Source organism: Perognathus longimembris, chromosome 3, assembly GCF_023159225.1.
Source record: "Perognathus longimembris pacificus isolate PPM17 chromosome 3, ASM2315922v1, whole genome shotgun sequence".
NCBI lineage: Eukaryota > Metazoa > Chordata > Mammalia > Rodentia > Heteromyidae > Perognathus > Perognathus longimembris.
The window spans coordinates 66,243,558-66,271,401 of record NC_063163.1 but is presented as its reverse complement, the minus strand read 5'-3'; the positions used below and the strand labels follow the sequence as shown (position 1 = coordinate 66,271,401).

The 27,844-nt window shown below is 54.7% G+C and overlaps 1 protein-coding gene across 1 annotated transcript; it reads right to left on the bottom strand.

Moving 5' to 3' along the window:
• Positions 1 to 36: 36 nt before the first annotated feature.
• On the bottom strand, positions 37 to 27,194 carry C3 (complement C3). The gene is made up of 41 exons (XM_048341867.1): positions 27,044 to 27,194; positions 26,215 to 26,407; positions 25,442 to 25,604; positions 25,289 to 25,359; positions 23,652 to 23,746; positions 23,456 to 23,538; positions 23,272 to 23,362; positions 23,087 to 23,189; positions 22,090 to 22,216; positions 21,865 to 21,980; positions 21,616 to 21,762; positions 20,508 to 20,717; positions 20,186 to 20,392; positions 19,880 to 20,038; positions 19,276 to 19,405; positions 18,998 to 19,069; positions 18,599 to 18,799; positions 17,312 to 17,420; positions 17,005 to 17,090; positions 13,832 to 13,974; positions 13,532 to 13,744; positions 12,380 to 12,446; positions 12,207 to 12,293; positions 11,221 to 11,424; positions 10,389 to 10,464; positions 9,931 to 10,090; positions 8,826 to 8,924; positions 8,068 to 8,224; positions 7,562 to 7,725; positions 6,523 to 6,681; positions 6,319 to 6,378; positions 6,120 to 6,210; positions 5,967 to 6,018; positions 4,180 to 4,267; positions 3,981 to 4,070; positions 2,178 to 2,283; positions 1,640 to 1,729; positions 1,435 to 1,518; positions 701 to 784; positions 463 to 598; positions 37 to 219 (listed from the first exon to the last, which is right to left on the bottom strand). The coding sequence occupies exons 1-41, from the start codon at positions 27,115 to 27,117 to the stop codon at positions 78 to 80; spliced, it is 4,989 nt and encodes a 1,662-aa protein (XP_048197824.1). The 5' UTR covers positions 27,118 to 27,194; the 3' UTR covers positions 37 to 77.
• Between the last annotated feature and the right edge of the window lie 650 nt (positions 27,195 to 27,844).

Sequence of the window (27,844 nt, the reverse complement as noted above, 5' to 3'; positions counted from 1 at the left end):
CACACAGACACACACACACAACTCCAGACCTTCCCACACAGATAAACAAAGCTTTATTGGAGGGGCTGCAGGGGTGCTCAGTTGGGGCAGCCGAAGACCACCATGCTCTCGGTGAAGTCGCCCAGGTCCTGGCACTGTTTCTGGTGCTCCTCGTCCTGGCATTCCTGGGCCTCTGGCCACAGCTCCACCCACGTGTCTTTCCCGATGATGTAGCTGGTGCTGGGGGCGGGGCAAGAGGGCGGGTCAGAGGGGCGTGGCCTTTGGGAGGCCTCATTAAGGAACGGGAGGAGCTTAAGGGGACAGCACGCTAAGGGGGGTGGCTTTGGGCGTGGCTTGCGGTTGATGGGCGGGGTGTAGGGCGGGGCTTCCGGGAGGGCGGGGCTTATGGCCAGTGTAAGAGCGGCCTGGGTATGGGCGCTGGCTTTGTGTGGGATCCAGCGCACGCGCAGGGCGGACACTCACTTTGGCTTTTCCCCCCAGAGATCGGAGGAGAGACCCCACATGAGGTAATGCTTCCCCTTCTGCAGCTTCAAGGCTTCCCTGCACTTGATGTGGCTGATGAACCTGCGTTCCTGCCCTGCCTGCACTTCATCCGAGCCTGCCACCGGGGGAGAGGGCAGGTGAGCCGCAGGGCAGGACGGTGGGGAGTGGGGGGCAGGGGAGGGGAGGAGGAGGGAGGGAGGCAAGGCCCAGGGCTGACCTGACTTGATGACCTGCTCGATGGCCATTACGTACTCGTCGAAGTCTTCGGACAGATTAATGGTAACCACCTTGGTCTTGTACACTGGGGGGGGGGGGGGCAGAGACATGGGCGGGGTGTCTCGGTCACCATGGGGACACCCTTACCCGCAGGTGCCTCTGGAGCTTCCTCATCCCCACGCAGAGGTTGCCCCCAGTCGGCCTCCAGTCTACCCTCCTCGCAGGAGGTCACCCACTCAGCACACACACACAGTGACACCCCAGAGCACACGCCCAGTTTCTGCCACCCACAAGTACAGTCAGAGACACGAGGACAGCGGCTCATAGACACAACCACGGCACTGTCCCGGACAGCCAAGATGGCATGTAACTACAACCACACATAACCACACACCCAAACACCACACCCAGATGTTTCCAGTCGGCAGCAGCCCTGATGCATTCACAACCTGATAGCCACACACACAACTACATGCACCATCAGAGCCATACACTACAGCTGGACTCACAGTGCCAGCCACTCGTGCCCCCAACCGCCCAGGACTACTGTCTCACACACTCACCACTCAGCTCAGTATCTCATGTAGTCACCCACATAGTTGCAACCACAGCTATACAGCACACACCTGTAGCCAGCGACAATCATCGTCACCCCAGCAACAATCCTTCATGATCATGCTAACACGGCACGTGCCCTCTGCCACGCCACAGCTCACATCCACCGGCCCCACTCACCATAGTCCACCCCGGGCTCGCAGGCCTTGTCCAGGCGCTCATTGATGGTCACCTTCTCATCCACATGATGCATGAAGCAGTTCTCTGTGGGCGGGGTGGAGATGAGCTCAGCCGGGACTCACCGCCTGGGGTGGGATTGGCTCCTCTCCCGGGGCTCTTCCTCCTCGTGCTCTCCCCTCCACATGGGGGTCCCCGGTGCACCCACCCTCAGCACAGCGGCATATATCCCGGTGGCAGAGCTTGCTCAGCATCCCGTCCTCCTTGTCTGGGTGGTAGAAGCGCAGGCAGGACTCCTCTGGAAGCACATTGAGGAGGAGTCAGAGGGAGCATGGTGAGGAAGACTCAAGAGAACCTACAGTCCAGGCCCTGGGCTGGCAGGCTCGCACACCAGGGTGTGTGCCTTCCCTTACACCTGGACATGCTGGGTCCCCCAGTCCTCAGATCCTTGGGGCCCACTGATCACCAACTTCCTCATCATTGGGTACCCTGAGTTTCCTAACTCAGATTCCTAGGATGCTGGGAACCCCAACTTAGAGGTCCTGGACATCCTCGGATCTCAAGGACCCTAAGACCCCCCACCTTGAGATTCTAGGACCTTCAGAGCCCCAACTAGGATCCCTCAGACCCCACAGAACTCTGACTCCCTATTTCAGGTCCCCAGGACTTCTACCTCCCCAGCTTGGATCCTTGGATCCCTCGGAACCCCAGGACCCTGAGACCCCAGGCCTCACATGGCCCCTCACCCAAGTTGTAGTAGGAGTAGACCTTGACGGAGCCAGGCTGGATGAGCCCCACATTGAAGAGCTGATGGACTTTGAAGGACAGACATTGTTCCTCGGTGTGCGAGATCTGAGGGGAGGAGGGGGTGGTCATGGGAATGGAGGGGGCTCCACCCTGGGTGCTGACACCTGGAGCAGTGGTGGAGAAAACTGAGGGATGGGGAGGTCGCAGGCCATGCCCACCTGTCATCCCAGCTATAGTGGGTGAAGTCCAGCTGGCCTGGGCAAAAAACAGTGAGACCCTATCTCTCAAGAACCAGAGTAAAAGAAGGGTGGTGGTGGTGCTGGAGGCCTGGCTCAGGCCCTGAAAAGGTGAAGTTTTGAGTTTAAATCCCAGCAGTGTCAGGGGCTGGGAATGTGGCTTAGTGGTAGAGTGCTTGCCTAGCATGCATAAAGCCCTGGGTTTGATTCCCCAGTTCCACATACACAGGAAGAAAAAAATCCCAGCAGTGGAAGGAAAGAGGAGAGGAAGGAAGGAAGGAAGGAAAGGATTTTGGGGGACATATGGACCCCCCCATCAAAGTAGGAGGGGGAACTATTAGAGATGTGGAAGAGGGCTGGGAATATGGCCTGGTGGTAAAGTGTTCACCTCATATACATCAAGCCCTGGGTTCGATTCCTCAGCACCACATATATAGAAAAAGCCAGAAATAGTGCTGTGGCTCAAGTGGTAGAGTGCTAGCCTTGAGCAAAAAGAATCCAGGGAGAGTGCTCAGCCCTGAGTGGCAAGCCCCAGGACTGGCAAAAAACAAAAACAAAACAATCAAATAGAGATGTGGAAGAGTGAGATAAGGAAGAGAAGAGAAATAGCTCAAAGTAGATTATACTAGGTATGAAAATGTCATCATGAAACCCTATACTTGATACATTTTTTTCTGGTGTGTGCCATTCCTGTGGCTTCAAACCAGTGCCGGGGAGCTGTCTCAGAGCTTTTTTGCTCAAGGCTAGTGCTGTACCACGTGAGCCACAGCTCCACTTCCAAGCCTTTTTTTGTGTGTGATTAATTGGAGAAAAGTCTCCTGAGGGGGTTGGCTTCTAACCTCAGTCCTCAGATCTCTGTCTCCTGAATAGCTAGGGTTACAGGCGTGAGCCACCGCCACACCTGGCTCAACTAAACACCTTTGGTAAACGAAATGGCTCTTCCTCAAAGGCTGTACAAAACCCTGACAAGCAGTAGAGGGTGAAAGTGGAACACGAGGTTGGGACAGCAGTCAGTCATCAGAGGGTGTCATGTGTGTAGAAAGCAATCCCAGGGGCCAGGAGCCGTGGCTCACACCTGGAATCCCAGATAACCGGGAGCTGGAGATAGGAAGGATTGCAGTTTGAGGCCAGGGTAGGCAAAAAAGGAAAAAGTTAGCAAAACCTCCATCTCAACCAATAAGCCTGCCATGGTGGTGCGCATATATAATACCAATGATACTGGGGGTTGTAGATAGGAGGATCAAAATCCAGGCCTGGGCCTAACCAAAACAAAAGAAATTAAGAACTTATCTGAAAAATGATGGAATAAAAAAAATAGTTATGGCTTAAGTATTAGAGTACCTGCCTATCAAGTTCAAGGCACTAAATTCAAATTCCAGGACCAACAAAATAAAAAAAAACAATCCTGGGTTGATCATCTTGTTTTACAAACTACTTCTCCCCCACCCAACACAGGTCCTGTCTTCTTGATCTAGGTTAGCCTGACCTGGAGATAGTAAAAGAGAAGAAAAGTCCAGCCAGGTAAAGGTCAAGGCATTCATGGGAGTCCCCGGGGCAGGGCTTTACCTTGTCCAGGTAGATAATGAGTGTGTTCTTGGTGGAGAAGGCTTGGGTCAGTTCATACTTGGAGATGTATCTGTCCACACCGGTGCTCAGCTGGGGGAGGGGAAGGCTTGTCAAAACATCTCTCCTGGACCCTTTCTCCCTCTCCCTCCATCCTCCTTTAGGTCCCAGGCCCTTTCCCCAGCCCTCAAGGCCCTGGTACCAGTTCAAGGTCCTCTGTGTCAGGAATGAAGCCGGTCATCATGGATATATCCAGAATCGACATAGTGGCGTCCTCCTTACCTAGGTACCTGGACAGGTCAAGGAGAAGGGATGGGGTTCCAGGGTAGGGCTGTTTCCAGGCTCTGTGCCTAGATTAGGGGGTGTGGTGAGGGACTGATTCCCAACCAGTGATTGGAGCCGGTTCTTCCCTTCCCCAAGGTGGGGAGAGCGGGAAGCATCTGCAGTGTAATGGTCAGTTAGGGAGATTCCACGTTCTGTACCCAACCACAGAGGTTCAAGTCCCTGCTACGGGACTGGGGGTGGGCCTAGTGGGAGAAGGCTTGCCTAGCAAGTACAAGAGCCTGGGTTCCATTCCTAGTATGCTGCTCCCCAAAACAACAGTGCACCAGCTCTGCATGTGCTATTTGACCCTTCTGTGCCTCTGTTCTTTAAGAAATGAAGACAGAAATACAGGAGGTTCTTACTTTGTATGAGTCCAGTACAAGATTCAGTGAAACACTACAGGATCCCAATAACATGGTTTGAATTTTGGAACCCCAGTGTAGTCATTGGAATCATACACTATACAAGTTGTATTGCTTAGCTTGTTAACACAGATCACTATGTAAATAGCAGATGAGCATCACAGTCAGCGACCAATCACATCACTATGCAAATAGCAGATGTGCATCACAGTCATGGGCCAATCACATTGCTCCTCCTTGATTGACCACTGGGCATCCATTATGGAAGCCACACACAGATAACAAAGTGTGTAGCTGTGTTACCTTCCCTCCCAGTGAGCAGCCCACACAGAGGTGGATTACTGAAAGAGAGATTTGACCAACAGAGATGAATAGGCAGCAAAGAGGCGAAGCAGTGAACTTCAAGGAGACATGTGGGGTTACACAAAGTAGCAGATAAAACCACAGGCACTTCCTAAAGACATACAGACTGCATAAAGTCAGTGAAGGTAACAGATAAAGATAAAGATGTCCCGCAGGGGCAATGCCAGGGGAATCAGCTTTCAGTGCAAGGATCTCTTGGAGGAATTCCATGATCTGGGAAACTCCAAGCTCATTCAAGTTTTTTGTTGTTGTTGTTTTGTCCTGATGGTCATGGGGCTTGAACTCAAGGCCTTGTCCCTGAGCTCTTTTGTGCTCAAGGCTAGTGCTCTACCACTTGAGCCATAGCACCCCTTCTGGCATTCTGGTGGTTAACTGAAGATAAGAAACTCATGGACTTTCCTGCCTGGCCTGGCATTGAACTGCAATCCTCACATCTCAGCCTCCTGATCAGTCAGGATTACAGGGGTGAGCCGCCAGCACCCAGCCCTGATTCAAGCTTTAACAGAGCTTGCCGATCACTGTGCACAGGATATATCACCCTCCCTACTGTCAGTTATATTCACAGAACCTTCACCACCATGTTGGACACTGGAAAAAAGAATTCAAAGCAAATCCACTTTTATTCTTAATGACTGCACACGATCAAATCATACGCTCCATTTCCCTGAACTTCCTTTGTGCATGCTAAGCACACCACGTTTGTCTCCTCAGCCACATTTCCAATCTTTCCTGAATCTAACGCTGTGGCAGAAGATTTTCAAGAATGAAATGCAGTTCCTCTATGGTTTATTAGGGTGTTTGGGTGCTGTGGCTCAGTGGTAGAGCACTTGCCAACATGGGCTAGGGTTCAACCCCCAGCACTGCCCCGCCCCCCCCCCCCCCCCCCCATGAAAGGAAAGAAAGGAAGTCCTGCTGGAAGTCCATTGGCCCGGCATCTTACCTGGTACAGATGTCAAGGATCATGGTTCTCTTGGCATCCTGGGGCTTCTTGACTAGAAAGACAGAAGGCAGAAGGATAGAAGGTTTTCCTGGGCCCTCATGAGCATGGGGACCCAGGCTGGTGACTGGCTGGAAGAGCTCTTATGACTATTACCCGTGTCAGGGGCTGGCCGGATGGATGCCCTCAGGTCAAATTTCTTGCAAATGGCTTTGCCTTTGCCTTTGGCATGGTACATGGTCACTACCTGGCAGAACAGAATGAGAGACAAAATCCTGTTGGACTTGGGGTGACTCAGGACAGGGTAGAGAGGCAAGAGAAGGTGATAGGGTGGGCAGGTGTTCTCCAGGCTTACCGACAGCGTGCCTTGGCCTTTCCCTTTGGCTGTTATGGAGAAGCCCTCATTCTGCTTGGTCTACAGGGGTGTGGAGAGAGAAGCTGGGTGAAGGGGCAGCCAGGTTTTTCCCTCACTCTGATGCCCTTAGTGGGCATCTGTAGGTTCCTGGCTGGTGGGAGGGGGTGGGAGAGGATGAGGGGGGCATGGCCGGGGGCTGCATACCTGCTCTGACCGCAGGAGGCCACCATACTCCCACAGAAGGCGATAAGTGACTGGGGCACTCCGGCTGGGCAAGTTGATAGCCACCTCCATATTCAAGTCCTTGTGGTCAGGGACATCTGTTTGGTATTGGGCCAAGGCTTGGAACACCATGAAAGTGGCCTAAAAATCCATGGGAAAGGGAGAAGGGAAGATGGAAGATGAGGGTCTAGGAACTTGGGAGATACCAAGAGAAGATACGGGGCTCTAACCAGGACCAAACACCCAACAGAAGGAGGGAGGTAAGATGGAGGTGTTGGACATGGACTATGTGTCCCAGAACTCTGACTGAGAGACTCAGACTAGGGCTTGCTGATCATCTAACTGTGGCCTTGAACCAGCAGGGCGGGAAAGTAAGATTGGAGGTCAGAGCTAGGTATGGTGGCTCATGCCTGTAATCCTAACTGCTCTGGAAGCCCAGATCTGAGGCTCACAGTTCGAAGGCAAGTCCCCAGGAGACCCCCACCTTCTGCGAACCACCAGAAAGCTGGATATGGAGTGGTAGAGCTCAGGGACGGCACCTAGGCCCTGAATCCAAGCCTCCAAAACTGGCAACAAATTGAAAAAAAAAGGTGAGAACATGAGGCCTCGAGTTCAAGCCCCACATACTCCCTCCAATGGTGGAGATGTGGTTGAGCGCCCACTGGGAAAAAGCCACAGTCTTGAAGGTGCTGGGACAGAGGGGAGCTGGTGGGACTGAAAATGTGGCCTAGAACCCTCTAGTGAGGCAGGGTAAGATGGAAAGCCTGGTGGGATGAAGAACATGACCTAGCAGCCTCCACAGGGGAGAGGGAAGACTTTCCTTCCAGAACTTTCTCAGGGCTGTGGACCTGGGTCCTGAGAAAATGGTACGGGGGCACCAGGAAGGAGTAGGAGGCACCCAGGACAGAGTGTAGAGCTCCCCTCCCTTCCCCTTTCCCCTGTGGCTTGCTCAACCCCTCTCCCCTCCCCCTAGATGGAGAGAAGAGCCCCCTGTCTGGCTGGGTCCCCTTGTTCCACGTGCCTGGGTGGAGCCATAGCCACCGCCGTAATATCTCTGCTCATTGAGCCAGCGAACCACAGGAGGCACGTAGTCAAAATCCTGCAGGGCCAGCAGGGCCAGGAGGGCATAGGACGTGGCCTCCACATTGTAAAGCTGATGTCCAGGCTCTTCCCAGCGGTTGCGCTCTAGAGAGAGGGGGCAACACCCCAGCCCCACTCAGGCTCTGTGCCAGTGAACCTGGGGATGGCTCAACCGATCTCCTGATGTGCCCATTGCTCAGGACTGACTTGCAAAGCCTGGGCAACCCTCCCCCACCCCTCCTCCCTCTGACTCACACACACCAATGGAGCGATCAAGGGGCATGGAATGAATGATCCACAAACACAGCCACCATCATAGCCTAGCCTGGGGCCATCCTTCCCTTCACTCAGCTAGGAGCCTGCAGGCTGGCTCAGGGTGATGGTCCTGAGCCCTGGCCAGGCCCTCACCAACCTGCTTTTGGCTGTGGGGGCAGCCCCGCCTCTCACCTTTGGCTGTGCTCAGAAACTTGTTGAGGGTGGCACCCTCCAGCTTGCCCAGCAGTGCCAGGGCGTAGCCAGCGATGGCCACGGTGTAGGGCCTCTGGAGGTTCATGTAATTGTTTTGGAGGAAGTCCCCTGCTTTCGTGATGCTGCCCCCTAGGCTCTGTGAGAGGAAAGCCAGTCAGCTGGGCCGCACTGCTCGTGCTGCCCCTGCCCCTGGCCCAGTCTACATCCAGCCGTGTGCCCCTAAGTGTGTAACAAGAGGGTGAGAGAAGCTGGGCACTGGTGGCTCAGGCTTGTCATCCCAGCTACTCAGGAGGCTGAGATGTGAGGATCGTGGTTCAAAGCCAGTCAGGGCTGGAATGTCCATGAAACTCATCTCCAATTAATCTCCAGAAAACTGGCAGTGGCGCTGTGGCTCAAGTGGTAGAGCACTGGCCTTGAGCAGAAAAAGCTCAAAGATAGCCTCTGAGTTCAAGCCCCACAACCACCACCACCAAATAGCTCCTCTGTCTGAATATATCATGGCTCTGTTCTTCCTCCTCCTCCTCCTCCTCCTCTTCTTCCCTTCTCCCTGGCTCATACACACTTTGTGTTTGTCATCCATGCACTCACGGAACCCCACAGCCCTCCCTAGGAAGAAACTCAGAGCCCTGGAGCACAGGAATGCAGGACTCTCCCAGCCCACCTAGGCAGTGAGTAGGGAGGGCATCACCCCCCCCTTCCAAGGAAGATATGCCCCCATGGGGGAGGGGGGCACTTACGTTGACCTGCTCTTCACAAATGTCTTTTGCCTCCTGCAGTGCGATGAGAACGAAGGCTGTGAGGGCCATCTCGGCCTCCTTACTGTTGCGGTAACCGCCCTGGGTGTGGGGGGGGGGGCAGAGAGCAGGGAGGGGTCAGTGTGAGAGGACAAGTGGCTATCACACTGCCTGTGGAACCAGGGGACCTGTATGTGGATGGGCCTCCTCGCTCCCTGGTGCTCTCCTCCTTCGGCAAGGTCACCCTTCTGGGTGTGGATTCATCCAATCCTGTTTTTACCCTGGGAGGTCGGTGGAAGGAAGGCCACTTCACCACTGGACATGATGGTGAACACAAAGCTGACACTGACCCTAGCCATCAAGGGGTCTCCCGAGCCAGCCAGCTGCTCTATACCCATGCTCCTTGGCTTCTGACAGAGCTACATCCTGATGAACCCACCGCAAATGGAAATTAAGCCAAAAATGCATATTGGGGCGGGAATGGTGACTTACAGCTGGCATCCCTGCTTACTCAGGAGGTGGATATAGGAGCATCATGATTTGAGGTCATCTCTGGCTCAATGAGCAGAGATATTATGGCGGTGGCTACGGCTCCAGCAAAAGTTAGCAAGACCTTATCTCAAAGAAAACAAGCCAGGCATGGTAGTACCTGCCAGTAATTCCAGCTAAGTGGGAGGCCAATAGAGGAGAATTAAAGTATAAGGCTGGTATGGGCAAAAAAGCATGAGACCTTCTCTGAGAAACAAAAGCAAAAGGACTGGGGATATAGCTCAAGAGGCCACGGAAAATACAATGCACTCAGTAACCCCTAAAAAACCATACACTGTATCTACTTTACATGTGCCTGAGGCTGGGCAGAATCCTTAGATACATAGATAGATAGACACCAAGTCTATCTTAGGACCCACTGTTGGCCAATTCCTGAGCTTGTTGGAATGAAGTTCTTTTTGTCTCACAGTGGGCTTTGCATGGTTGGGCTTTTGGAGTGACATTTATTCCTCTGTCCCCCTCCACATGCACCAGGTGATTAGGGCAGCAGTCCTCCTCTTGTCTAGCTTGTGGTTCTCAGCCGGCCCTTCCCCATCCTGCCCCTAGGTAGGCCTCTCACAATCATTTCTTGGTGGATCACTGGCCCATCTTCCTGGAAGACACCGTCGGGCTTCTGCTTCTCCAGGATCAGCCATTTCACCGCCCCACAGAGCACCTGGGAGTTGATAGCGATGAGATTGGCCGCCAAGGAGAAGACCTTGACCACGTAGGCTGTCAGCCTGTGGATGGACACAGAACGTGAGCCAATCAGTGCTGGGACCCAGAGACTGCCATCAGTCAGCCAATGAGAGATGAGGGGACGGGGCCTGACTAGACCAGCCCAGTTTGCCTGAGTTGGGTTATGTAGGGGCTCAATGATGCGTGTCTGCCCACCTGTCCCCCACCTGGCCTTTGGAGTGGGCAGTGGGGTCCCAGGCTGGTGGGTTGCACGGGGATGTTTGGGTCAGGTTGGCCAGGATCCAGGTATTGTTGTGGCGAGCTCAAGGCAGAGGCCCTGCAAGCTGCCGGTCCACTCACCAGGTGCTGGGTGCCCGGTTCAGAAAGGCGGCGTAGGCCATGCTAGGTTGTTTGAAGGCCAGCTGTTGGGTGTACCCTGCGGAAAATGAGAGAGTCAACAAGGGAGCAGGACAGGGCTGGCAGGGGGGCGGTGCCACGGAGGAGAGGGGACAGAGGAGATCTCAGAGGAAAAGGGCTTCCTTAAGAGAGAGAAACTGAATATGAATCACCGGGAGTGCCCAAAGAGCTGTGGGGCGGCACAGTAGGGGAAGAGGTGCCACCAAGACTCCGGGAGGGACCCAGAGGGGAAAGGACGCCATGCCAGGTGGGGCTGGGTGGAAAGGGGGACGGGTGCAGGTAGGAGAATTCTGAGTGAATCAGTGCCAGAATCAGAGGAGGGCAGTTTTCAGAAGCCAAGAGGTCTGGGAAGGAAGGGCGTGGGCACTGTATGGAGGGGCGCTGGGGCGCCGAGTTGGACAAACAGAACCTTGACAGGAAGGGTAGAGCTATTGGCAGAGGGGCGGGGCTTCGAATGGGAAGGCGTGGCCTTGGGTGCAGGGGCGGAGCTTGGGCAGAGATGAAGCCTTGGCCGAAGGAGGGGTGTATTGGATGTGGGGCGTGGTCTCGGGAGGAGGGCGTGGCCTTGGAAGGAGGGGCGTGGCCTCGGGTGCAGGAGAGTGATTTTGGGCAGGAAACTCACGGAAGGGGTGGGGCTGTCTATATAGGGGCGTGGTTTGGGGAGGGGCGGGGTCTTGGACGGTGGGCGTGGCCTTGCGGTGAGGGCTGTGGCCTGAAGCAGGGGCGAGGCCTCAAGAGCCTGAGGCCGCCCCGCTCCCAGGCGAGGGGCACCCACCCTTCCGGATGAGCTCCAGCGCCGCCTGCCGCTTCTCCAGGCCGAACTTCTCCCATTGGTTGGTTTGGTCCAGGTAGTGCACGGCGATGACGGTGGGCGTCATGCCGATCATGTTCTGCTCCCCGCAGCCCGAGGGCGTGACGATCAGGTGCTTCAGCCGCTCTCCATCCACAGCGTCCTCTGTCATCTGGGCCACCGGGGTCCCTGTAGCCCAGAAGGGAAGACACTGCTCAGGCCAGGCGACGCGGGGCGGGCGGGAGGAGAGTGGGATTGCAGGCCGGCCTGGGTCAGGAGCTCGGAGATGACTGGGGTGGGGTAGGGGCTGCGCGCCCGAGATGGGGTCTGCAGGTGGGCCAAGGAGCCTGGTACTTCACAGAGTCACCCTCCCCTCTGATGTACAGTCGCAACAGGGTTAAAGTGACTGCTAGTCATGTTGTACTTAACATTTGGTGCTAGGAGAATAGTGCCATGCTTACCCAGGCTCTTGTCCTAGAGCCTCATAGTGCTTAGGTAGAAGAACCTCTGCTTGTCTCCTCACCACACCCCCATCTTCCATCCAGGGCTATGATTTGCTGGCTCTCTGGCTTCTCGTGTGTGTATGTGTGTGTGTATGTATGTGTGTGTATGTACCTGTACTGGGGTTTGAACTCACAGCCTTGTGCCCTTGGCTTTTTTGCTCAAGGCTAGCGCTCTACCACTTGAGCCATAGCTTCACTTCTGGCTTTTTTGCTGGTAAATTGGAGACTCAATGGACTTTCCTGCCCTGGCTGGCTTTGAGCTTCCTGAGTAGCTAGGATTACAGGCATAAGCTCCAGCACTCAGCTTCATTACACTTAGTTATCAGCAAAAGTTCGTTGCTGAACTGAAGGAAGGAGACACTTATAAAAGACACCCATGAAGCTCTGGTTGCTGGGGCTGAACTGGAGGAGGGTGGAGCTGTGGGCCAACCACTCGCCGCATGGAGGGTGGGTCTAGGGGTGCATCACCTTGCAGGAGAATGCTGGTCTCAATATCAGTCTGTGGAACTTGGTCACTGAGGTCTGCGGCCGGCACCTCCTCTCTCTGGATTCCACCTGCAGGGGGAGAGAGGGGAGCATGATGCCAGCCCCTCCCAGTCCTCCCCTGTATCCCTCCACCCACCCCTGGCCATTTGTCTCACCTTGGCCAAGGTGTTCTGGGTCCAGTGTTTTGACAGCCACTGTTTTGTTGACTCTGATTCCTTCCGGCTTTTCAGGAGAAGAGGAGTTGGGTGAATTAAAGGACAAACAGACACACAAAGAAATAAATGGTCAGCTGGAGCCTGTTCTGAGGCAGACTCTAGCAGAACAATGTGTCTCCCTGTGTCTATTGGTGTGACCGAGGGCCGGTTACTTAACCTATCTGGGCCTCAGTTTCCTCCTTTAAGAAGGAGGCAGCTGGATGCTGGTGGCTCACACCTGTCATCCCAGCTACTCAGGAGGCTGAGATCTGAGGATCACAGTTCCAAGCCAACCCAGGCAGGAAAGTCCATGAGACTGTTATCTCCAATTATCCACCAAATAGCTGTAAGTGGAGTTGTGGCTCCAGTGGTAGAGCACCGGGCATAAGCAAAACAAAAGCTCAAGCACAGGGCCCAGGAGGAGGCAGTACTAATAGCTACCTTAGGCTTCCGTTGTGTCATGAAGTCACAAATGAATAATGAAATAATAAAAATCTTTTAACATCTTACTGAGTTCTGACGGTGCCTGAGCCTAAAGGAAATATGCGTACCCTCAATATATGGTGTGCAAGTGTATGTGTGTTTACCCATGGTAAGTAAACACTTGACCTCTGAGATTACACACACACACACACACACAGCCCTTTCTGCATTTCTTTTCTTTTCTGTTTTTCAATAATGGAAAATTTTGCTTTTATATCCTAGCCAGTCTGGGCCATTACCCTCCTATTTATACTTCCTACTACTGCTCCCAGCTTTGTATTGATTGAGGTGGTGAGCCTTCACCATATTTTGTTTGTTTGGTTTTATTTTTTGGCCTCAAACTTTGATCCTTCCCATCTCTGCCTTCCCAATCCTGGGATTACAGGCACGTACCACCATACCTGGCTGTATCTGTGATCTCCATAGCTGAATGTTTTTAGTACCCTCTCCTCCCCCTCCCCCATTTTTTTCTGTGCCCCTTGGATCCCACTTGTCTTTTCCTAATACTCCTGGCTCTGCTTCTGGGTTCTGGGCTTCTGGAACTGGGTATGGTGATTGCATCTCACTGTCTCAGGACTTGGGGGGGGGGGGTGGGGGTGTCTCCATGTTAGAGCCCAGAGATGGACTCACCACGACCTTCAGGGTCTTCTTGACACCATCACTGATGAATTTGTTGTAGACAGCTGCCTTGACTTCCACCTCCTGCAGCCCAATCTTCAAGGGAACCAGGACGTAGGGGATGGGCACGGAGGACTTGGGCGGCACCACCACCGTCTGGTAGTAGCTCTTCTTGGCAGTGGCCAGGCTGCAGAAGGCTGGGTTGTGGAGTAATTCCACCCTCACCTGCCAGGGAAGAGAGGGGTAAAAACAGCTCCTCACCCAGGAGCGGCCCACCACCCCCTCCAGCCTCCACACCCTCCTGGCACCCACCTTGAGGCTATCCTTCTCCCGGTAGTTGAAGAGGACCGCTCGGATCTCCACCTGCTCATTCCTCACCACTGAGTAGGGCATCCGGAGGTCGATAAAGAAGTCCTGCATCACGGTCACCTCATAGGGGTCGGCCACACAGATCCCTGACCACGCACAAAGAGGACAGCAGGCATCCGGTGAGGGGGTGGGCAGGGTGGCCAAGCCAGGCTCCTGGGTGTCAAGTTCCTGTCCCTTCAGAACCCCTGTGACCATCTCTAGCTGTCTGTGCAGGAGCCCAGACTAAGCACAGACCAAACAGCACCCATTCTACATGGTGGGGAAAGGGCATTCTTCTTCCTGTGGTGGGAGTAGAGGCCTCCAAAATATACCGGTGCCTCCTGTGTGTTGGGGTTCAGCTTTGGCCTTGAGGGGGGAAGGGTAAAGGAGAGCTATCCTGAGACTCGGCCCTTCCCCCAGCCCTGGGGCAGTGCGGAAGCAGGCCACACCTCTCTGGGTCGGAACCAGAAGGGCTGGCTTTGCAACCAGCCCCCCAAACTTCTCCCCAAACTTCTCGCCAGCTAGCACGTATGCCCCCCCCCCCATTTTGCGGGCTTTGCCCATGGAGTGGTGCTATGCAAGTGACATTAGCCCATGAGAGGATCTTAAGACTAGCTAGCCAGCCTATTGCCAGCTCTTGGTAGATCACCCCTTTTCTCGTCACCATTACTATATTAGCTGTTAGCCACTCTTTTATTAAATCAGATTTGCTCTTGAAGCTGTCTCTGAGACTCCGCGTACACCTGGCTTCCTTCGTGGGTAAGGAGAGAGGAAAAGGGATCTCGTTCGGCCACGTGCACCTGAGGTCTTCCCTAGCCCCCCACTCCACCCTGGCCTTGCCTGCGGGTCGGGTGACCAGTGGAGAGGGTGAGAAAGGGAGCACAGATAAGAGAGTAAGCCTAGCATCTCCGCACCAGGGGAGGCGAACCTAGCCCGGCACCTGTGCAGATAACCCTAGCCCTCCCCCACCCACCCCATCACCAGCCGCTACACATGCGCCTCGCTGTAGTGCTAACCAGCCTTTTCCCTTATTTTATTGACATCTATATAGTCTGACTCAGTTTTGCCTGAGTGTGTGCCTGTAATGGCGCATGAACTCATGGTCTGGGCACCATCCCTGAGGTTTTGTGCTCAAGGCCAGCACTTGAGCCACAGCACCACTTCTAGCTTTTGGGTGGTTCATTGGAGATAAGAGTCTCACAGACTTCCCTGCCTGAGCTGGCTTCGAACCACAATCCTCAGATCTCAGCCTCCTGGATAGCTAGGATTATAGGGATAAGCCACAGGTGCCTGGCTTCTATTGACATTTTGAATATTTTCTTCATAATGGATTTTTTTTTCATTTTGAAATATTGCACTAAAACTTTTGATCAGTTAATAAATCCGCATGCTTTTAAGTTTTATGTATAACACCTTCCTATTCTTCCCCTACTCCTGGCCAGACACACACATCCACAGCTGACCAGGGTGGGTATGACCTCACCGCACAGAGCCCAGGGTGGGCAGAGCTTCTGTAATGAGGGAGGGCCTCACTGGCCTGCTCATAGATCTAATGGCCTTAAGCCATGGGTACTCCAGAAGGGATCACACTTTGTCTTCTTTGTCACCTTTCACCACATGACCATCAGAATTACAATCCTACACTTTGCACAGTTCCTCTTTCATGCTTTCCTAATCACTTAGTCATCTCTCCTGTAGATTTCACCCAGCCCTCAGAGGGTTTTGTTGTTTTGTTTGTTTTTGATAGGCCTGCAGCTTGAACTCTGGGGCTTGGGGCTCTGTCCCTGATCTTCTTTGGCTCAAGGCCACCACTCTACCACTGAGCCATTGCACCATCTCTGGCTTTTTCTGAGTAGTTCATTGGAGATAAGAGTCTCACAGACTTTCCTGCCCTGGCTGACTTTAAAAGGTGATCCTTAGATCTCAGCCTCCTGAGTTGCTAGGATGACAGGCGTGAGCCACCAGTGCTTGGATCCTGAAAGGTTTTTGTTTTGCTAACTATTCTGTGATCCCAGTAGCCCCAGTCCAATTTAATCACTATGTAGCCGGGCAGGTAGCTGGTAGTAGCAGAAGACTAGGCACTCAAACAGTGAGATGAAGTTTCCCTCTGTAGCCTGTAGTCTTGCAAGTGCTGGGATTACAGGTGTATATGACTGAGCCCAGCTCTCAGGCAAGGACAGAAAGTTCAGCTTTCTGAGGTTATACTTTGGCCCAGAGCTGATAAGTCTTCAACGTCAAGAGGTATTGTAATTATGGATACTGGGTAAGGTATTAAATGTTGATTCATAGATTCTAATACAGGGGCCACTTCATGCTGAAGTGGAGAAGAGTTTTGAGAGTAGGAGGCAGTGTGTGTGTGTGTGTGTGTGTGTGTGTGTGTGTGTATGAAAAAGACAGAGAGAATATCTACAGCAATTTTCGGTACCTTTGGTCCAATTTTGCAGTGAAACTATAACCACTCTAAAAAGCCAAGCATAGGGGCTGGGAATATGGCCTAGTGGCAAGAGTGCTTGCCTCGGATACACGAGGCCCTGGGTTCGATTCCTCAGCACCACATATACAGAAAATGGCCAGAAGTGGCGCTGTGGCTCAAGTGGCAGTGCGCTAGCCTTGAGCAAAAAGAAGCCAGGGACAGTGCTCAGGCCCTGAGTTCACTGCCCAGGACTGGCCAAAAAAAAAAAAAAAAAAGCCAAGCATAAATTTGTGTGCGTGCACACACACGTGCATGTATATGTATGTGTGTGCTAGTCCTGGGGCTTGAACTCAGGGCCTCAGCTCTGTCCCTGAGCTTTTTTGCTCAAGGCTAGCATTCTACTTGAGTCACAGTGCCATTTCTGGTTTTCTGGTGGTCAACTAGAAATAAGAGTCTCACAGATTTTCCTGCTAGGGCTGGCTTTGAACTGTGATCCTCAGCTCTCAGCCTCCTGAGTAGCTAGGATGACAGACAGGCATGAGCTACTGGTGACCGGCTAAACTTTTTTTTTTTTTTTTAGCACTGTTTTTGGACATTTTATCCCCATGACTTAGCTTTTTTTTGGATAGTATACAGGGACGGAGTGTAAGTTGTTGCAAAACAGCCCACCTGATTGTTCTGGATGAGACGAGAAAATACTGGCATGCCTGGGTTGTTCTCTTACCTTTCTTGTCGGACAAGCTTACAGCCAGTATCTCCCAAGTAGTGATGGTGTCTTTCAAAAAGATGTTCATGACCTTCGTGGAGATTCTAGGGTGGGGAAGAGAGGCCAGGCTGGTGCAGGGAGCATTTAGCAGGGTGGAGGGGGAACCTGAGACCAGTTGGAGGGGCTAAGGATGTGTGTGTAGGTAGCCCAGTTCCCAGGATTCTAGGCTTGGCTCTGGGGCTCCTTGGTAGCTCTAGGGGACATAGGAATTTGCAAGTGTGGGCAAATTAAGTCTGACTGTGGAAATGGGGTACTCTAGCCATACCCATTTTTCTCTGGCTCCTTGAGCTCATCTACGATCCATAGCCAGCTCTCCGGAAACTGGCTTCTGGAAATGATGTCTTCTTCTGGGATTATGTCCTCGTCCAGCTCACCTGAGGCAGGGGAGATTTGGTTTGAATAAGAACTGTTTCCCCCAGAGAGAGGGACACACTCAGGGCTAGTGGGGGGGGGGGCTGTGCTTATTCAATGATAGTTTACTAAGGCCTTGTGCTTTTCAAAGAATGGATGTAGTTGCTTGGGTCTCAGGCTACCCAGTGACTATCCACTGTGAATGTCATTGAGTTCAAAGTGTCCCCAGAACACTAAAGAAGTGGTGGGGGCCTTTGAAAAGTCACCTTGCGGGGGGGGGGGGGGCATGGCTCTAGGGCAGCTACATCCGTGGGGGCGTGGCTCAAGTAGAGGGGCTAGAACGATGGGGGCATCGCTTAAATATCAAGGGCCTGTCTCATTTTGGGGGTGTGGCTTGCATTTTGGAGTCTCTGCCTAGCAAGCATGAGGCTGGGAGTTCAAACCCCAGTATTGGAAAAAACCAACACAAAAAAGTAATCAATCAAAATAAAATAGAAACCAGCTTGATCATCAGCAAACACAGTGTGACAGGGACTAAAGGTCAGCCCTGCTGGGTCTTTGGCAACCTATTGCAGTGTTCTCCATAACCACCAAGTAGAATTCCATAGGTGCCTAAATCTACTAATTTTGTGCAATAAAATCCATCCAAGTACCTTTGAGTAGCAATGTTGAAACTATTATTTGACCTCCAATTGACACTAAGGAATATTACACAATATTTTGGGGAAACCCAAACACCCACGTGGCTATAAACTGTATCCCAGGAAATCAGACATTTAGTCTCAATTTCCTCTTTATGAAAGACATTGTTACAAATTTGCCCCTGGAGGGATCCCAGGCCTGTGGCTCAGGCCTCTCAATATAGTTCTTGGAGCCTGAGGATGAGAGGATCAAGGTTGAAAGCCAGCTCTGGCAGGAAAAAAATATATATTTGGCTTGAGAATCACTTTTATCTCTGGTCTCTGCCTTCCTTCTTTCCCTCCTCCCTTCCTCCCTCCCTCAGGTATGCACCCCACACTAGATCCCTGCACTAGATCTGGGTCCTTCTGAGTCTCCTGGGGGAGTCTGCACTCCCCCCCCAATAGAGTCTTTTCCCCAGGCAGGGGGGGCCTCCTTCCAGCCTCAGGCAGAAGCCTTGCCCCCCAGGTGTGTCTTCCCCCTTGGACAGGCGCCCGCATGTTCCTCCCAGGGGGGAACTCACTCCTGGCCAGGCCCAGCGGGTTGTCTCTCTTGTACTGCTCCCGCACCTGGGCCAAGTAGGTGCAGCAGTCCAGGAAGGCCTTCACGCAGGCCTGGCCCTGGGAGATGAAGGTGGCCCGGCGCTGGCAGGAGAACTGCATGGGGTTGTCTCGCATGCCGTCCTCGCAGCACTTACGAAGCTCCTTGTCCTTGTACTGACCAGCTGTGGGAGTGCAGTTCCCAGGTGACTCTCAGCCAGGGTGTCCCCTCCCCCACCAAGAAGACCCAGGAAAACGTCATGGCAGGCTCCGCCCTGTGCAGAACTTCCCTGGGTCAGTGATCCACCCCTCTCCCATGGAGGATTCTCCAGGCCAGGCTGGGGAAGGGTGGGGCAGGACAGGGGGAGGGGGAGGGGCCCCACCTTTGTCCATCCGTTTCTCCATCAGCTGCACAGAGCGGCGGCGGCGAGTGGCTGGCTTTGGGCACTCTGGTTCTGAGGGACAAGATGTATACAACACCTGTGGGACAGTCCTCACCACCACCCTGAGGTCGGATGTGACTGAAGCCATGTGGTTAGCAAAGATATGCTAGTCATCTTGGAAGAGGCAGAACTCACACCCAGAACCCTTGCTCCTAGGCTCTGGGACAGGGGCACCTCCCTCCCCGCACCTCCTTGCAGCAGTCCTGTGGCCCCCTCACCTGTCCTCTGGGCAGTCTGCAGTCCCTGGCTGGTCTTGAACGCCAGCCCTGCATCCTTGAAGACTCCGGCATAGTCTGCCCCACTGCCTGGAGTGCAGCCGATGTCTGCCCTCTCCACCACGTCCCAGATCTGCACGTGGAGATGAGGGGGTCAGGGCCAGAGAGGGGCGAGGTCATGTGCTTCATTTACCCTGTCCACCCACCTCCACATTTCTTTTTCTGTCAGGACCTGGGTGCTGTCTGGCCTTGAGCTTTTTCACTCTAGTGCTCTACCACTTTGAGCCACAGCTCCACTTCCAGTTTTCTGGTGGTTCATTGGAGATAAGAAGAGTCTCATGGGTTTTCCTACCTAGGCTGGCTTTGAACCTTGATCTTCAGATCTCAGCCTCCTGAGTAGCTAGGATGATGGGGTGTGAGCCACCCATACCCAGCTTCCATCCCCCCCACACTTATATCTAGGTTCCTTTGGTGGTGCTGAGGGTGGAACCCCAGGACCTCACACATGCTCCTCGGGGAGCCGTACCACACCCCATCCCATCCCATTGGCTCCCATCCTTCACCGCTGCCATCCTGTCTTCCACCCGCCAGCAAAGGAGGCACCCACCTTGCTCTGGGTCAGTTTGTTCTTCTTATTCAACACAAACACGCCCTTGTCCACAGCCACCAGCCCCACTTGGGCCCCACGGTTACCCTCGATCTTCAGGGTCATCTGCTGTCCAGGCAGAGGCTGCCGGTCATCCTTCCCACCACCTTTCACCACCAGCTGCGGGGGGGGGGCGGGGGGTAAAGAAGAGGAGGGATGAGTGAGGCCAGGAGATCCAGGCTGGGGAGGAGGGAAGGAGGGAGAGAAGGGAGAGAGAGAGAGACAGAGACAGAGAGAGCAAGCTCGGGCATCCTCAGGGGTGCTCACCGTGCCCACACAGGAATCTTTGACATCCACCCACACGGAGTCGGCCACCACCTCCCTCTGGCCACCGGCGTTCACCAGCGTGTAATAGGCCACCAGGCGGAAGGAAGGAATGAAATCCGAGGTGATGCTCAAAGGCAGCACCACCAGGTCCTGGCCGGCTTCTCTGGCTTGGCGACCAGCCTTCAACAGCTTGCCTTTGTTCATGACCTGGGTGGACAGGAAAATCAGGAGAGGGAGAGGAAGGATGGGTGGGGAGGGCTGGGGGAGCCCCCGTGGGGTGGGGAGGGGGCGTGGCCAGGAGGTGAGGGGCGGGACCTCTCACCAGGTAGGTATAGTATCGGATCTTGGCGTCCTGGCCTTGGTCTGTCCGCAGGTGGAAGTTGACATTGACTGTCTCGCCAGGCTTCAGCTCGGCCCGGGACACAGACAGGTGCAAGTAGTTGTTGGAGTTGTGTAGAGTCCTGTAGGGCTGGGCCTGCATGGTCTGGGTGGCCTGCCGTGCCTCTGGGATCCCCTCCTTCTTTGTGCGAACCTGGGTGGGGAAAGAGGAGAAAGAGGCTGGTGAACCCCTACCTCCGGCCCCACCCCAAAGATGCCACATCTGAATCTCTAAGGCTTGGAACCTCAGATGATTTGGTCAGGAGGAGGAGGAGGAGGAGAAGGAGGAGGAGGAGGAAGAGGGAGGAGGAAGAGGAAGGAGGAGGAAAAGAAGGAAAAAAAGTAGGAAGAGAAATAGAGGACAAGGAAGGGTAGGTGGTGAGAGAAGTGGGAGGAGGAAGGAGGAGAAAGAGAAAAAGGAAGAGGAGAAAGAGGAAGGGGGAAAGAAGGGGAGGGAGGAGGTAGAAGGCAAAAGAAAGGCGGTGGAAGAGAAGGAAGAGAAATAGAGGAAGGAGGAGGAAGAGGAAGATAGCTTTAAAGAGGAAGGAAGGGGCCACACGCCCAGGGCTGCTGAGCATCCAGAGCTGAAAATGGCACGATGAGGATTCTTCCTGCAGCCTCTGTGCGACGAACTGCTGCCAGGCCTGGACTTGGGCTGCAGATCTCCGACACTGTCAAGAGCTAATGGGGGCTGGGGATATAGCCTAGTGGCAAGAGTGCCTGCCTCGGATACACGAGGCCCTAGGTTCGATTCCCCAGCACCACATAAACAGAAAACGGCCAGAAGCGGCGCTGTGGCTCAGGTGGCGGAGTGCTAGCCTTGAGCGGGAAGAGGCCAGGGACAGTGCTCAGGCCCTGAGTCTGGGCCCAGGACTGGCCAAAAAAAAAAAAAAAAAAAAGAAGCCAGGGACAGTGCTCAGGCCCTGAGTCCAAGGCCCAGGACTGGCAAAAAAAAAAAAAAAAAAAAAAAAAAAAAAGAGCTAATGGATCCTTATCCATTTTGCCTGGCTTCCTGGCCGTGGGGTTCGGAGGCTGACCCTGACCGGACTCACCGTGATGGTCAGGGGCTGCTGGTTGTTGGGCGTGTTGATGCTAAGCTTGGCCACGCCATCATCTTGGGTGAGTGACTGCACTTCACTGCCCTGGGTCACCACGGGCACCCGGCGGGCTGGGGAGCCATCAGGATTGGTCACAAATACCTGGGGTGGCGGGGACAGACAGGTGGATGGACGGAGGTCAGGTGGGCTTGGAGACTTGGCCGGCGCTGGGAAGGGGGAGGGGGTGGCCACTCTGGGTCTCACCATGAGGTCGAAAGGCATGGCTGGCTTGAAGTACTTGGGGGTCTTGGTGAAGTGGATCTTGTACGGGGAGGTCACAATGGGGATTCCCCGGTACTCCGCCTCCACCATGTCGCTGCCTGAGGGGGCCGGGCCATGAGGACCAGGGCTCAGAGGGCCGCCTTCCTCCCTCCCTCCCTCCCTCCCTCCCGCGGACTGCAGTGCCTCCTCCCGCCCGCCAGGCCTCACCTGAGTGCAGGATGACTGTGACAGACACGTACAAGGACTTTCCCACCAGGGCGTCTGCGCTGGAGGGCTCCACCCCTTCGAGCAGCACCTGCCGGCTCAGCACAGCCTCCCCCAAGCCATCCTCGATCTGGGGGAGAGAGGGAATTCAGAGGGGGGCTGGGAGAGGGGTGTGAGATAGGGAGCAGGGCAATGAAGAGAGGAAGGGGAGAATGCGGTGGTAATGTTCCCTGCGTGCTCTAGGAAACTAGGAAAATTGAGGGGAGGGATGGGGTTGGGAGGGATGGAGAATGATGGTGGGGGGGGGAGTGACCTTGGTCAAGATGCATTGTACTTGGAAACTGATGTGTTGAATGGCAGCCCCTCTATGCGACTACTTAATGATAACAATTAAAAAAAGAAAGGCGCCTGAGGCTCAAGCCTGTCATCCTAACTACTGAGGCGGCTGAGATCCCAGGATCATGGTTTGAAGTCACGGCAGGCAGGAAAGTCCATGAGACTCTTAGCTCCAGTCAATCACCACAAAACCTGCACTTGGAGCTGAGGCTTAAGTGGCAGAGTGCCAGCCTTTAGTAGAAAACCAAGGGGCAGCGCCAGGCCCTGAACTTAAGCCCCAGGAGAGGCGCCCAAAAAAGTAGGAATAAAGTTTAAAAAAGAAAGGGAGAGGCTTGTATGTGGGCGTGGCTCCAGGACTAGGGGCTTCGAGGGGGAGGGGGCTTGTGTGTGGGCGTGGCTCCACCGAGGAGGGGCTCATGAGGGGAGGGGCTTGTGGACGGGCGTGGTTTCTGGGAGGAGGCATTCCACGAAGGCTTGGAGATGGGTGCCTCTACCAAGGGAGAGGCTTGTGGTGGGTGTGGCCAAGAAGGGGCGGGGCTTAAAGGGAGCAGGGTTGTGGATGGGCGTGGATCTGGGGAGCCAGGTGTAGGAGGGAAAAGCACGGGGGGTGGGGCCCCTGGAAGGGGTGATGGGGGGGCTACACTTGAGGGGCCCCTGCAGGTACCAGAACACGAGTGAGGGAGTGGGCCAGGGAAATCCTCTGGTCTCCATCCTGGACCCCAAAGATGACAAAGGCCGCTCCGTCCACATTCTTCCCATATAAGAACCTGGAAGGCAGGGCGACTTCAGATCCTCCTGCCAGCCACGGCCCGTATCCCAGAGTCCCTGGCCCCAGCCTGTGCCCCTCACCTGGCAGTGATGGTGACTTCCAGGCCCTTGGGGTCATCAATGTAGTAGAATTTCTCTGCAGGTTCCACCAGGACCTCGAAACTGGGCAGCACTGGGTTGGGGGGGGGGGGCAAGTGGGGAAACTATGTTGGCTAGGGCTGGCAGCCTCAGCCCTACGGCTCCACCACCAGGGGACCCCTCTTACCATACTCCTTCACCTCAAACTCAGCGGAGAAGACCTGCTGAGGGGTGTGCTCATAGTAAGCCTTGATCCTCCATTGTCCCATGCTGAGGGGGAGGGCAAGGCGGGAGAGTGAGCGTGCACCGCACTGGCATCAAGGAACCCCTCTCCCTCTCCTGGGGGGAGGAGAGCCTCCTGTGGCCGGGACAGCCTGACATACTTGACCAGCTCCGGGATTTTCCAGGACAGGGACAAGATGCCATGCTGGTTTAGAGAAGACCGAGTGTCTCTCTTGACGGGGACGCCTTCGGGAGTCTGGGAGAGGACAGAAAGAGATGTGGGCTCATGTAGATCTTTGGAAGCTCCAGCCCCCTCAACTTGGCTCCCTCACTTGTCTCTCTCCCCGCTGCCTGCAGAGGCAGCAACGAAGAACAGGGACCAGCGTCAGTTAGCTCCCTGGGTTCAGATCCCTGTGGTGGCACTGAGAAGCTGCATAACCTTTGGGCACGTTACTTAACCTTTTTGTGCAACCCATCATATGTGTAGAAACAGGAGGTGACAGTGACCCCTGCCTCTCTAGCTTGGGCACTGTGAATACAAGCAGAAGCTCATTTGTATTGTTGTCTCTCTGGATAGTGTTAATCACTACCATTTATTTTGTGCCAGAGCCTGTGTTGAACATTTCATTAGACTGAGACTTACGTTGGATTTTTTTTTTTTTTTGCCAGTCCTGAGGCTTGAATTCGGGGCCTGAGCACTGTCCCTGAGCTTCTTTTTGCTCAAGGCTAGCACTCTTCCATTTGAGCCACAGTGCTACTTCTGCCGTTTTCTGTGTATGTGGTGCTGAGGAATTGAACCCAGGGCTTCATGTACCCTAGGCAAGCACTCTACCACTAGGCTACGTTCCCAGCCCCACATTGGACATTTTTGATTACACAAAAACATGCCTTTCTAGCTTCTGAGGGAAACTGGTGAATAAATATACGCTCCATGTGGATCTGATAGTGTTGGACCTTTTTGTTGTTGTTGTTGGTTGTGGGTTTGAACTCGGCCTGGGCACTGTCACTGTGCCTCTTTGTGCTCAAGCCTAGCACTCTACCACTGGAGTCACAGTGCCACTTCCATTGTTTTTGAGTCTCTTATTGGAGATAAGAGTCTCTTGGGGACTTTTCTGCCTTGGCTGGTTAGCATTTGATAAGCTTGCCAGATCTACAGGAACCTTCTCTCCTTTTCCTTCTCTGCGTGTGTATGTGTGTGTGTGTGTGTGTGTGTGTGTGTGTGTGTGTGTGTGTATTAAGGAGGACTTGTAACTTCAGGGAAGCCTCATCATATAAGATTTTTTTTTATGGCATTTGATCAGAGAATTGGAGGTGAGGGACCATGCAGTGTGGATATTTTGCACTGCCCATGCAAAGGCCCTGGGGCAGGATAGAGCCTGGTATGTTGTTGGAGCAGTGAGGAGGGAGAGAAATGGAAAAGAGATGCACAGAGAGGATGGGGAAGGTTGTGTGGTTTTGGAGGAGAGCTTAGGCTCTGTCTCTGGGGAAGGTGGGAGCCACAGATGGCTGTTGGCAGGAGGGACTAGACTCTGGTGATCACAGAAGCTCTCTGGCTGCTGTAGACAGATCATACTACCTAGATTTACAATCTGTCATGCTTATTTGCAGAAGAAGAAATTGAGGCTCAAGGAGGTGAAACATCCAGAGATATATCCAAAGCCACCACCCAAGGGTGCATGACCTGCCCCTTGGGGCTACCTAGGTCTCTACTGGGCCCAGGCTTTTCCTTCTGGGTGTGCTCCTGGGACCCCCCTTTCCAGGATCTCCTTCTCCCACTCGGGGTCCCAGCTGGTGGTACCTCAACGATGACGACAACGGTCTGGCCCACCGGCAGCAGCTTGTGGTCCACAGTGAAGATGCGGTAGAGAACTGGAAGTGTTGGGGACAGAAGAGCCTGGTGAGCCCCAGCCTTGCACCCTGCCCGGCCTCTCCCGTTGCCCGAAGCCCTCACCTGTGGAGCCTGGGGTGTAGATGGTCTTGTCGGTCTGGATGAAGAGGTACCCGCTCTGAAGGCTGACCAGCACCACCTTCTCCACCTGCGTGGCCCCGAAGTTGGCCTGCACGGTCACGAACTTGTGTCCCTTGTCAGACTTGAATTCCTGGCTGGCCGGGATCTAACCATGGACAAGCCACTGTGAGGGATCCGCTCCAGTGCCCGCCTTTGGGGTGAGGAGCTAAGCGGGGGAGAATGGGGTACAGAGGATGGGATAGGAGGAAGGCTTGAAAGAGGTGGAGCTTAGAGAGGAGGGGCCCAAAGGGGAGCAGACAGAGGAAGGGACTTAGAGGAGGAGGAGGGTGGAGCTTATGAAGGATAGAGCTTGGAGATGGGCAGGGCCAGAAGGGGCGGAGACAGAGGAGAGGGAACTAGAGGAGGCGGGTGGAGCTTACGAAGGGGCGGGGCTTGGAGATAGGCGGGGCCTGGAGGGAGGAGATGGGGAGGGATGCAGAGGAGATGAAGGTGGGTGGAGCTTGTAAATGGGCGGAGCTTGGAGAAAGGCATGGTCGAAAGGGGAGGAGACAGGAGATTACAGAAGACGGAGGTGGGTGTGGCTTAGCAGGGTGGCAGTGGGTGTAGCTTTGGGGGGCGGGACTCAGGGGTTCCGGAAGGGGTGAGATCCCCCAGAGGGGCGGGGGGGGGGGGCTGGGGCGGAGCCGCCCCCGGGGCAGGGCACGGCCCCCCGGGCAGGTGCGGAGTGGGCGGCGCGGGCTGCGGGCTGCGCCCACCTTGATGGTGACGCTGCCCAGGTGGCCGGCGGCCGCGGTGAGCACGGTCTTCTCACTGGACAGCACTTGCTTCTTGGCGGGGAAGTCGTGGACCGTCACGGTGACGGGGACGTCGCCCTGCTGGTCGTGAGCCTCCAGCACCACGGTCTCCTCGTTCTCCAGCCGCAGGACGTTGGGGCAGATCATCGAGTACCTGCGGCGGGCGAGGGCGCGGGCGCAGCTGGCACCGGGCTGCAGGCCCCTCCGCCCGCCCCCCCCCCCTGGCGCCTGGCGCCCCCTCAGCCCGGGGAGGGAGAGGGGAGAGGGAGAGAGGAACCCAGTGATGGGGGGCAGGGGAGGGGGAGGGAGAGGGACCCCGAGATAGCGGGGGAGGGGGAAGGGAGGGGAAGAGAGAGACCCCGTGATAGGGTGGGAGGGGGAGGGGAGGGAGAGGGGTCCCGTGATGGAGGAGAGGGAGGGCGAGAGAGGGACCCGTGATGAGAGGGGGAAGGGGGGAAGGGAGGCCCAGATGGGGGGGAGGGCGGGCCCTGCCGGTGCCCACCGGCCGCACCCAGACCCCTTGATCCCCCCAACCCAAACCAGCAGCCCCTCCACCCAGACTCCCAGCCTGCCCCCCAGAATCACTAAAACCCCCATATAACCAAACCCCCTCAGATAGACACCCCGGAAGTATACATGCCAACCCCACAAACACCCCAGATCCTACAGCAAATCCTACACCACCCAAACCAGTCCTACAAATACAGCCCCCAAAGTCTTACCCACCCCCACCCTTAATCAGCCCAAGGACCAAGTCTCTAAAGTGCCACCCCCAAAGCTGGCAACTCACAGGGGGTCCCCCAGGGCCAGGGGGAAGCTGGTTAACAGCAAGAGCAGCAGGTGGGGGCCTGTGGCCAGCCCCATGATGCGGGTGTCCGGAGGGGCAGAGGGAAGGAGGATCGGGATGGGAGGGAGAGGGTGGGTAGGAATGAACCAGGCTGGGGGAGGCTGGCCTCTTATGTGGTCCTGACCTCTCCCCCACTCAGCCCTCCCTCCTCCCATCTGGAGGTCCTGCCCCTTCTGGGGCTGCCCGAGATTTCTCAATGCGGTTTCCTAACTTTCTGAGGCCCTGAGGCTAACCTGTTGGTGGGGTGAGTGACCCCAGGCTGTTCGCTTGTCTCTGTCCTGTTCTTTCTTGGGGTCAAAGTTGAGGCCAGCTGGTGAACTGGGGCAAAATGCCCCAAGTTTAGTAGTCCCCTTTCTCCAGAGAGCAGGGCCAGATCCTCAGGGTAACTGGGGTGGGGGGGTGGGAGGCTTGCTTAGATTTTTCATGTTTACCTTATAGAGGGAAGGGTTTGGTTTGTTACCCCAGTACTGGGGGCCCTTGGTACTTCTTGACCACTGCACGCCGCTCATTGTTTGATTAATCAGATCTTGTTTGAATACCATTTTAACACTGAGAGCTAGTGCCACTTCCAGAAGCTTCTCTGTTGAGGAAGGAATCGGAGGAAGAGACAGACCTCAACACAGACAATCCAAGTCCTATGGAGTGTTTTCTTCAGTAGAGGAGTAATCTGCTGGGATGACCAGGGAAGGCTTTGTGGAAGAGGGGACATTTGTGTGGGCTTTGAAGTATGAAGTTCACTATTCA